The sequence below is a fragment of the Scyliorhinus torazame genome, chromosome 12, assembly GCF_047496885.1.
Source record: "Scyliorhinus torazame isolate Kashiwa2021f chromosome 12, sScyTor2.1, whole genome shotgun sequence".
Classification (NCBI taxonomy): domain Eukaryota; kingdom Metazoa; phylum Chordata; class Chondrichthyes; order Carcharhiniformes; family Scyliorhinidae; genus Scyliorhinus; species Scyliorhinus torazame.
In genome coordinates this window covers 21,923,927-21,935,693 of record NC_092718.1, presented here as the reverse complement: position 1 = coordinate 21,935,693, position 11,767 = coordinate 21,923,927, and the positions used below count along the sequence as shown (strand labels likewise).

The 11,767-nt window shown below is 44.9% G+C and overlaps 1 protein-coding gene across 1 annotated transcript; it reads right to left on the bottom strand.

The window, feature by feature from the left end:
• Positions 1-5,943: 5,943 nt before the first annotated feature.
• On the bottom strand, positions 5,944-11,257 carry LOC140387427 (ras-related and estrogen-regulated growth inhibitor-like protein). Its single transcript, XM_072470522.1, has 4 exons — positions 11,068-11,257; positions 10,919-10,972; positions 10,750-10,826; positions 5,944-8,557 (listed from the first exon to the last, which is right to left on the bottom strand). The coding sequence occupies exons 1-4, from the start codon at positions 11,114-11,116 to the stop codon at positions 8,147-8,149; spliced, it is 591 nt and encodes a 196-aa protein (XP_072326623.1). The 5' UTR covers positions 11,117-11,257; the 3' UTR covers positions 5,944-8,146.
• Between the last annotated feature and the right edge of the window lie 510 nt (positions 11,258-11,767).

Genomic DNA, 11,767 nt, shown 5'->3' with positions numbered 1-11,767 from the left:
TAGATCATGGCTGATCTGCATCTTAACTCCATAAAGCTGCTTTGATTCCATAACCCTCTGCGTTTGCTTATCAAAAATATATCAACATCAGCGTTGAAATTTTCAGCTGACCCTCTGCCTCAACAGCTTTTACGGAGAGAAATCATCAACTGCCAGCTGTGTGGAGAAGTGCTTTCTGACATCAGACTCCAATTTTAAAGTTACTTCCCCTTGTCCTGAGCCCTCCAACCAGAGGAAAACTTTTCACAGTAACTTCATTTGAAGCCTACTTGTGACAATAAGCGATTTTCATTTCATTAACCTTTTTAATTATATTGGAGGCGCGAATTGGGTCGCTAAACCATCTCCATCTGCAGCATGCCATAAAGTGCAGCTTTCATGGGATTGGGGTCTTAATGAAATGAGAGACGATCTGCCATGGAATTAGTAGCTGGGGGTGCGGGGAGGGGCAGGGGTGGGAACATAAATAGAGGCAGGACACCAGGGAAATGGGACACGTTGTGGCCTGAAAGGGCAGCATTGCAGTGAACACCGTCTGTGCTTGGTTTTGTAAATTGTCCTGAGGACAATTCCCTTATAAATTCACCTGAGGAAGGAGCAGCGCTCCGAAAGCTAGTGATTCGAAACAAACCTGTTGGACTTTTAACCTGGTGTTGTAAGACTTCTTACTGTGCTCACCCCAGTCCAACGCCGGCATTTCCCATCATTGTTTCATAAAATGGGAGACCTCCATGCTCAGCTCTGGAGAGCTCTGAACAGTCACCCACCCCCAGGACAATCTCAGGAGGTCAGCAGATGAGCTCTGAAGGAGTTTCCTGACGACCTCAAGCTGCCTAATTAACGAGATGTCCGACTTCACTTTCCGTCCTCTGTCCTTGGGGAAAATAGTCAGACTTGGGAACAGAGGAAGCAAATGAGTATACAGGGTGCCACCACCAGGGGCTGGTTAGCGCAGTGGGCTAAACAGCTGGCTTGGAATGCGGAACAATTCCCGTACCGGCCTCCCCGAACAGGCACCGGAATATGGCGTCTAGGGGATTTTCACAGTAACTTCATTCAAGCCTACTTGTGACAATGAGCTATTATTATTATTATTTTGCCATCCCGTTTCTATTCTGTCCCAATCTGGAATGGGAAAATTCGGCCATTTTTAGTACATAAACGTTTATCCCAAACGTCTGTCTAGGATTCATTGACCAACATTCAACATGTCACAACAATCCTTGTTGATGTTGGATTCTTTGCCACCCAAGCTTAAAGTGCATTAAAGTCAGATGTGGAAATTCCTGTTGCTACCCAGAGAACATCAGTTGACAGAACAAAGAAGGGATTGAAGGGTTTTTCTGGTTCTTCATAGCTCAGTGCTGCACCAAGCAGTGCATCTTCGCATAGAGCCATTACGTTAGCTGGTGATACTGGAATTGTTTACATTACAGTGACAGATCATTCAAATCAACTGGCCAATAGGGGTCTTTATGCTCCCCCCTCCCCCCACTTTCCTCCCTCCCTAATTCATTTATTCCTATTAACATATCACAGAATGACAGAATTCATGTGGAGCTGTCGGAGGCCATTCAACTCATTGAATCTGCACCACCTCTCCAAATGAGGCATTCACTTTGCGCTATTTCTCCGCCTTCTCCTTATAACCCTGCACATTCGGATAACAGTCTAATTTGTTTCTGAATGAATTGAAGCTGCCACCACGCATTCCACATCTTAACCACTTGCTGTGTGAATTCTTCCACCAGTTACTTTAAATCTGTGCTCTCTTGTCGTTGATCTTTTCACAAGTGGGGAAAGTTTTCCCGCATCTGCTCTGATATTGGAATGGCTAATGGAGAATCATAGAATTTACAATGCAGCAGGAGGCCATTCGGCCCATCGAGTCTGCACCAGCTCTTGGAAAGAGCACCCTACCCAAGCCCACACCTCCACCCTATCCCCATTACCCAGTAACCCCACCCAACACTAAGGGCAATTTTGAACACTAAGGCCAATTTAGCATGGCCAATCCATCTAACCTGCACATCTTTGGACTGTGGGAGGAAACCGGAGCACCCGGAGGAAACCCACGCACACACGGGGAGAACGTGCAGACTCCGCACAGACAGTGACCCAAGCCGGGAATCGAACCTGGGACCCTGGGGCTGTGAAGCAATTGCGCTATCCACAATGCTACAATGCTTCCCATTAAAGAAGCAGTTGATTCTGTTGTGGAAACTGTTGTGATATTGTGAAATACGATAGGGCATTGTAAACATTTAACGGCGCAGAGAAAACAGTCAATTGGGCACTCTGTAATGGAAGTGCCCAGTGAGGAGCAGTTAGCCATCTGGGGATGTGGACAATGTTAGGTCACCCATGCTTCCAGAGCCCAAGGGCATGTGGGACTTGTAACCCACGTTGGTGGGAGTGCAGAAGTGTCACGTTGATGCAGTGTGGGCTACTCTTCCCAAGTTGAGTCCCACAGTGTACAGAGAGCTGTAATCTGCACCTTAATCTCTGTGTTACATTCTCAAACAGCACAATGTTGATGTTCAAAAAGGTTAGGTGGGATTACTGGATTACGGGGATAGGTTGGAAGTGTGGGTTTAAATGGGGTGCTCTTTCGAAGGGCCAGTGCATTCACTGAAAATTGTGCAAATTATTTGCTGACTGGCATTATCTACTTAATAATTGAATACTTCTCCCAATTGGGCTTGAGGTTCATTCAACACACAAGATACAAGAGATAAAGAAAGACAAATGACTGATTGTTTTGAAACAAAAAACTTTCATTGCTGAAGAAATAGTTTCAGCAGCATTGCCGGTAAAATAAATCATAAAATAATGCATCAGACAAACTATTTATAAATACATATTTATATATTTACAGCATAAAAAGTTATATTTGACAAATGTTGTATATTATTACATTCATTTCATCAGTGCCTTGGTGCTATTCAACTTCAACCAGATTCTATAAATTGAGTCAATTTAAACAGAAACCTCTTTTGAACGATTTAAATGGGTTTTCTTACACCATTTAACATCAGCCAAAGGTTTTGAGTCCGGGCATCCTGCACAACATGGTCACCCTTCACAAGAACATTATAAATAAATTTCAGAACTAGTAAAGATCATAAGGCCCCAAAAAGGCCATCTCTTTTCAATAGATCAGACCCAACCTATCCACCTTCTCCCTCAGTCTCTTCTCACTCTGGGATCGTATCCATCTTTTCAACCTACATTTCAACTCCCCTGGTAACTTACTTTATCGGTCAATGATTCCTTGGGTGAAAAGGTTTCCCTCCCAATGCTATCCTTCTTTCTGACATAAAGCCCCCAGAATTTGAGCCCTTCACCAGAGTGAACAATCTGCCTCGATCAGCTTTAATTCCTTGCAAGATCTGGAAATTTCAATTGGATCGATTTCAAAGGGAACAAGCCCAATTTCCTTAAATGTTCCTTGGGAGGAGCGACACAAGAAAACCAGTTTTGGTAAGAGCTCCATGTTCTGACCCCACTGCGGTTCAATAATAAATAATCCAAAATATTTAAAATGTGTGAGAAACTGGTGGATCACAAGGTATGACGGGCCTGTGATCATTAGATATTTAGTTTGCATTCAGTTAGAATTAACTTCCAGAGGCAGTTAAATTATTCATGTTAATACAGATGTATCTGACAGTTGTGGAGTTGGGAAATTTAATTTTGGAATACTATTTTAAATTGAACTGGGAACAGGATCAGGAAATGCAGGTTCAAAGATATAATTGGGATTGAGGCCAGAAACATGTTTTTCATATATTGAGCTGACCGACATATAGAATGAATATCTAGATAGAAAATATGAGGCAAAAATTCCTGGAGTTATTTGAGTATCAGTTAGATGGGGGTGGGGAGAGCGGGATGAGGAACTGTAGGATCTTTCTAGATAAAAGTGGGCCGAGTTGCCTGCCTCACCCACGATCATGCGATTATCATCCAGCAAACGCCTGTCAATCAGTATGAGGAAGTGGAAGGGAATAGGATAGTCTAGCATTATTACACTTGAGTAGAAAAAGGCAAATGATGGCACCTCATCCATCAGTCTAAGACAGCAGAGATCAGGGCAACATTCATCCAAGATACATGCTTGATAGCTTACTGAAGGTGACGGTCTTGCAAAATAATGACTTGTTCCATCGAATAAGCAACAGTATATCAGGAAACGTTTAGCACAGAAGGAGGGCATTTGGTTTCTCGTGGCTGCACTGGCTCTTTGAAAGAAGAGTCATGTTTAATCCCACGATCCCACCTTTTGCCTATTACCCTGCAAGTTACTCACCCTCCATATACCTCTCCATCCCCCTTTCAAAATTATCTATGGAATCAACTTCCACCTCCTCTTCACATAAGAGTGTTCCAAATCCTAACAATTGTGTGAAAAAAATTCTCATCTCCCATCTGTATCTTTCTCTGATCCTTTAAAAATCAACAACCTCTCATCATTCATCAGACTACTCGATCAAAACCTCTCATCATCTTGAAAACCACTATTAGGTCACCATTTAACCATCTCTGTTCCAAGGAGAATAGTCCTGAATTTTTCAATCTCTCCTCATAACTTAAGTCCTGGTTAGCCTCCTCAGAAACCTCCTCTGAATTATTTTCCACGGTCTGTATACACCTCCAGAAGCACGGTGCTCAGAATTGCCCACTTACCCCAGCTGAGCCTTAAAGACTTATTTTAAAAGTTTAACAATTTTAGGTCATAACTTCACTCATTTTGTTTGGTGTTTTTTTCCTTTGATTTTTTTCTCTCTCGTTTCTTTCTTAATGTATTTACTTTGTGTTCGGCTGGCAGCGATTCTGCCCTTTGCACCTTCTCCGGGCCCACCTGTTGTACAATTATCATTTCCTTTGGTCTTGCACTGTCAAATATTTTGTGACTTAATCTCTCCGCCCTGTCACAGATTTATCAAAGAACAAAGAACAAAGAAATGTACAGCACAGGAACAGGCCCTTCGGCCCTCCAAGCCCGTGCCGACCATACTGCCCGACTAAACTACAATCTTCTACACTTCCTGGGTCCGTATCCTTCTATTCCCATCCTATTCATATATTTGTCAAGATGCCCCTTAAATGTCACTATCGTCCCTGCTTCCACCACCTCCTCCGGTAGCGAGTTCCAGGCACCCACTACCCTCTGTGTAAAAAACTTGCCTCGTACATCTACTCTAAACCTTGCCCCTCTCACCTTAAACCTATTCCCCCTAGTAATTGACCCCTCTACCCTGGGGAAAAGCCTCTGACTATCCACTCTGTCTATGCCCCTCATAATTTTGTATACCTCTATCAGGTCTCCCCTCAACCTCCTTCGTTCCAGTGAGAACAAACCGAGTTTATTCAACCGCTCCTCATAGCTTATGCCCTCCATACCAGGCAACATTCTGGTAAATCTCTTCTGCACCCTCTCTAAAGCCTCCACATCCTTCTGGTAGTGTGGCGACCAGAATTGAACACTATATTTGTTCTTTTTCCTTCTCTCCCCCTTTTATGTGCTCAAGACCTATTTCAAACTTTTTGCAGTTCAGATGAAAGGTCACTGTCCTGAAACATTGGGTGGGATTCTCCGTTGCCCGACGCCGATATCGTAATTGACGATCGGGCGGAGAATCCCTATTTATGACGGAATTGGGGAAGAACCTGTTTTTGGATGCTCGGCCCCCTCCAAATGGCGCCATCGGTGAGAAAGGCGCACACCATTGGGACGGCCCCGGGACGTTACCTGAAGGCCCTCCCCCGATACTCTGCCCCCGATGGGCCGAGTTCCCGACGTCGCGGGACACGTGTGCTCTCAGTTTCCGTGAACACAGCGTGGCAGCTGAGGACCGTGTCCAGCGCCGCCACAGTTGGGGAAGAACGTGCTGCTGGCCGGGGAGCTTCAGCGAGGGCGGGGGGGGGGGGGGGGGGGGGGACTGGTGAAGGGTGGCCCCAGGGTGGTGAGGGGGCGTCCAGGGGGCACTATCTGGCCGGCCAGGTCCACGCGCGGCCAGCTCCATTTTGTATGGCGTGACCGCTGCAAGTCGTCGCCATGCGCATGCCCGGCCACGGGCCAGGCAATTCTCCAGGCATTTATATCGTGATGGCCGTGCATTTTACGTGGCGCGGCTGCTAGCCCCTCACCGGTCACAGCATCGGGGAGGGTCAGCGCCGATTTGTTTGCCGTAAAACACCACAGATCCTCCGCACTTAGGCTCAAAAATGGTGAATCCAGCCAGTGTCTTTCCAAAGTGCATTACGTCATATTTCTCTGCACTGAATTCCATCTGCCCATGCTTCAGCCCACAACTATACAGCCTATAACTACACTCATCAAGATCTACTACATTGTCAAGTTTCCTGTCACTGGAGATTTTATAATACAACAATCTACACTTGTATCTAGGCACTTTAGAAAAATTGATAAAGAATAATGGACCCAAAATTAAAACATTTTGGATTGTTTAGAACAACAATAATCATTTATCTCAAAAGTCCATTTACAGGCAGGGAAATTTTCAAGATGTGATTAAGGGCAAGATGCTTAAAAAAACCTAAACCAGCCCGCAGAGCAAGTCTCAACATTCAGCCCTGCCACGTAGATGGTGAGTTACTGGTTATCAAGTCAGCTGCTGGAAGGCCTTCTCTTGGATGGGGTAAGGCACGGCATCCCAGGGGCAGAAAACCTGACAAGTTAACCTTGGACAGAAGGATGTGGACCTTCTGACAATTGAGCAACCTGTGACTTGACATATGAAGAAGAGGTGGGTCACTGCATCAACCCATTCAGCACCTCAAGGAGCTGCACAGTGATGAAGCTAAGTGATATTGAGCCAGTCTTTCAGAGTATCAACAGATTAGACCTTGCAAACTCTCCCACAGCTCATTGGATGAATGTACAGTTGAGGACTCTGGGGTCTGTACTCATTGGAGTTTAGAAGGATGGGGGGGGAATCTTATTGAAATTTACAAGATACTGCAAGGCCTGGATAGAGAGGACGTGGAGAGGCTGTTCCACTAGTAGGAAAAACTAGAACCAGAGCCCACAGCCTCAGAGTGAAGGGACGATCCTTTAAAACTGAGATGAGGAGGAATTTCTTCAGCCAGAGGGTGGTGAATCTGTGGAACTCTTTGCCGCAGAAGGCTGTGGAGGCCAAATCACTGAGTGTCTTTAAGACAGAGATAGGTAGGTTCTTGATTAATAAGGGGATCAGGGGTTATGGGGAGAAGGCAGGAGAATGGGGAAGAGAAACATATCAGCCATGATTGAATAGCGGAGCAGACTCGATAGGCCGAGTGGCCTAATTTTGTTCCTATGTCTTATGGTCTTATGTTACCATCTGGTGGGGCACAGAGTGCATGATAGAAAAAATTGGTCCCTAATCTGCACTTGGTGTTGGTGCTACAATCAGCTTCACTGCTCCTGGAGTGAGGTGCAGTGTCTGGTGAGAATAGGCTACAGTGACCAACTAACCATTGATAATCAATATATAAACTCAGGTACTAGGTCTAATTCCTTAGAAAGATACACCAGAGCTGCTGACCTTGTAGGAACAAGGAACATAGGAATTAGGAGCAGAAGTAGGCAATTCAGCCCTTCAAGTCTGCTCTGCCTGATCTCAAATCCACCTCCCCACCTGTTGCCCATATCCCTTTAACCTGTTTTTTTTTATCAGAAATATATCTATCTCCTTGAAACCATTTAATGACTCTGATTCCATCGCACCAATGGGCAGCGAGTTCCACAAATTCAAAACCCCCTGCAAGAAGTAGTTCCTCCTCATCTCAGTTCTAAATCTACCGCCTCTCAACTTATACCCGTGGCCTCTCGTTCTAGATTGCCCCGCAAGGGGGAACATTTGGTCTCCGTTTACTTTATCAATCCCTTTTAGTATTTTACAAACCTCGATCAGATCCCCTCTCATCTTTCTAGAGCTATTACCCAGCATGCCCTACATTCAGCACTACTTGTCCACAACAGCTAAGGTCAGGAAAATGGGAGCAAAGGAACTCAAATAAATTTTTAAATGAAAATTGGAAGACCAAACAAATTATGACCAATGCTTGGAAAGATTTGGTGCAATCCACCCAACAAAGCTAATCGCACAGTCCCAAAGAAAAGATCCAGCAGCATTTCTTAGATTTGTGTAAATGTGGAGAATAAACTTCGGATTACGCTCTTTATCCCAGCTGTTTTCTTGATCAGGATTTTGGATTCCTTGATTCTTTCCACCAGACTATGGAAGACCAGAAGGACACCGTGGTAGGTTTCTGCAGCAGAGGTTTCACAAAACTGGCAGTCTGTTGCCAAGGCAAGGAGCCTACCCTCCTCACTGGAGACCGTCCTTTGGTGACAGAGGTCCCTCTTGTTTCCCACAATGACGATGGGAGCTCTCTCAGTGCCTGGGTAATCTTTCATTGACTTGATGAACTGGATCTGCTGTTGAACGACGTTGAAACTGGCTCGGTCGCAGATGCTATAAACTAACACAAAGCCGTCTGCCCACTGGACCTGTTTCTCCTTCGCAAAGTTTTGATTTAATTGATCCTTCAATGCAAACAAAGAATTTAGTTAAACCAAACTCTTCATAGTTTCCTCTACATTCTGGTTCTCTTTTATTACCCTTTCCCCCCTCCTGTGGTACTGACTCTCCTTGAGGTGCAGTTCCATGGGTGCTGCAAATCCCTCTCCCTCACCCAAGTGACCATTCTTTGCAGATAGGCCGAGGCAGTGTGTCTCCGCAGTAATTCAACCACAGAGGCATCACAATTGCACTTGCTTCTACCATTGCCCAACACTCACTCTTGCACTTTGAGACACGGACCATTTGTGTCGCCCAATAGCTGTACCCACTAAGATCACAGCACTAACTGAAAAGAAAATCAAGCTTATAAGGGCCTGCATCTTGCGGTTAGCGGTGAATGATTGGCAATAGCTGTTGTTCTGCTCCAGCTGCACAGACTTTGGTGAGCTTTTCGAGCAGAAACGTGGAAGTCGTCCGGTATCTGAGACAATGCGGCTCCCTCTATAGGGAATCCGGACCTACAGGAATAGGACTAGCAACTTATTCAACTAATCAGGAAGAAGAATCCTCACTCAGCCATACAGAGGCCAAGCCAGAAATTGTGAATGAAAAGATTTGATTCATTGTAAAATTATGCACAGAAAGTAAGATAAAGAGAGGAGAGGAAGATGGGATGGAGAAAGAGAGGTGGAAGAAAACAGAAAGGAAATGTTTTGAAAAATCGGATTTAAAAATCTCCAACAATAATTAAAGTCTGAATGTAAAAGACTCTAGATTTGAGGAGTAAATGCCAGCGATAGAGTGGTAGTTAAGGCATTTCACTCATTTTAAAAAAATGTCACTTAATACTTAAAGGGGCAAACCCCAACATTTCAGATGTGTTTATGGGGTATCTGGTGGGTAAAACCTGCAACTTCACACCCCTACATGTATGTTAATGCTGAGTGTCTTGGGGGGGGGGGGGGGGGGGGGGGGGGGGGGGTTCGCAGTGTCGCAAAGCTTGTGGACGGGCAGGATAAATGAAACGGCAACTTTCAGATTTCTTCACTTCACTGCAAATGTACAGATGCCAGAAATTACTGTCCGATTTACTCCTCAACAGTAGCAAGCGCTGAGATCTTCACTGTTATTTCCGTCACAGAACCAATATTATTGCACTGGGCAGTGGGTTTATCAACCAAACCACCTGTCTTTTGGACAAGATGTTAAACTAAAGCTCTGCCTATTCTCTCGGCTGGATGTAAAGGATCCCATTGCACTATTTCTAGGAAGAGCTATCCTCAGCGCCCTGGACAATATTTATCCTTCAATCAACATCACCGCCATGAAAGCAGATTATCTGCTTATTCTGCCACTGCTGTCAAGGAGTGTCCTCTGTGCAATTTCCAGCATTGGGAGCACCCGGAGGAAGAACTCACGCAGTCACGGGGGAGAACGTGCAGACTCCGCACAGAGTGACCCAAGCCAGGAATCGAACCTGGGACCCTGGCGCTGTGAAGCAACAGTGCTAACCACTGGGCTACCGTGCCGCCCATCCTGTGGTCGTGAAAGGTTCTATAGAAATGCAAGTCTTTCTCAGTTCTGTGGAAGGGTCATTTAGACTCGGAACGCCAGCTCTGTTTCTCTCTCCAACAGATGCTGCCAGACCTGCTGAGTTCATCCAGCATTTTCTGTTTGTAGTTCAAGTCTTTCTTTCATCGGGAATCCCCCAAATCAAAATTAATGAAAAGTGTTACTAAGTGCAATAAGCTGACCACAGTATTAGTAACTTGCACAGTCCTCTGTTGCAGTTATGTTAAGCTTGTGTAATGTGTAACCAGTATAGCTAGGAACTGGTTAATCATAAAACAGTGTTCAGCCTCGCAGAGAAGTGGGTGGCTAGGTGTCTGACTGGAAACAAGGTTCATTCAGGAAGAGCTGGGAAGTCAAACGTGGACAGGGGCTTGACTGGGAGCTTTGCATTTAGCCAGGAGTGCTACACAGAAATTAAACCAGAACTGATGGAAAACTCTGGTGTAAAGTGAGGGAGCTAAAACGTTAACTCTTGTTTCTCTCTTCAGGCAGATGCTAACTTATTCCCTGCACCCCCCCCCCCCCCCCCCCAACCCTGTTTTCATTTCAGGTTTGCAGCATCCACAGTATTCTGCTTTTCGACATGTCTTGTAAAAAGCCACTGAGCAAATCCTCTCGTCTTAAAAATACTGAAAAGTCTAACCTGTGCATAGCGGGAATCCCAAATATTGAAAGCGACCTTCCTCCCGGCAACAGTGACGCTGTGATTGTAAACGGATTCTAAAAACAGAAATAAACCACACGGTAATAACGCAGCCCTTTAACATAAACACTTATTGACACTTCAATGTACTGATGTTGGAAATACTTACCCATATCTCCGTATTCCCCGATGAATCTTCTTGTTAAGAAGCGAACAGTCAGCGCTGCAAACAATCAAAGTAAAACAAGTGTTAAAATTGGACAGTAAAGTCGGGCCAAAACGTTGTTGCATTGCTCCCTGCTGTTTGGTCCAATTTACCAGATTTCCCAACTCTGTCTGCTCCTAAGATTACCACGTTGGCTTCCATTCTCCTTGGCAGAAATGGAACAGCAATCTCAGAGAACTAGCTTTTGGCTTCTGTGGGGAGTTCACAAAACCATTTGTAACTTTATACTGGGCTCCCTCCCCCATCTCTCTCTGCCTCTGCTTCCTAGAAGAGGCTCTGAGCTCTGGGTGAGTGTGTCATGGACACGGGAGGGGGTCACTGCTCCCCTGGTGGGTTCACTTGTCACAAGGGAAACATTTTCTCCATAAACCTATGGGGAAAACAAGCTAAAAATGTATTTTGCTTCAGACAATGCTGACATCCCTGACTTTATTTCGAAGAATTTTCCCACTGAGAATAAAACATCTTTTTTTTAAACAGGAGGGTTGAAATGTTGTTGACACCCGAGGAAAGTTTCTTGGTAACTTGATGGACATGAATGCTCGTGGGGCCATCTTTTATACCCCTGTGGGACTGGTTTTTTTTTAAAGCAAAATAGTCACCAGGAACGTTCTGCACTCTTACAGTCGATCCATCTTTACACATAATAATAATAATCTTTATTGTCACAAGAAGGCTTACATTAGCACTGCAATGAAGTTACTGTGAAAAGCCCCTAGTCGCCACATTTCGGCACCTGTTTGGGTACACAGAGGGAGAAATCAGAATGTCCAAATTATCTAACAGCATGGG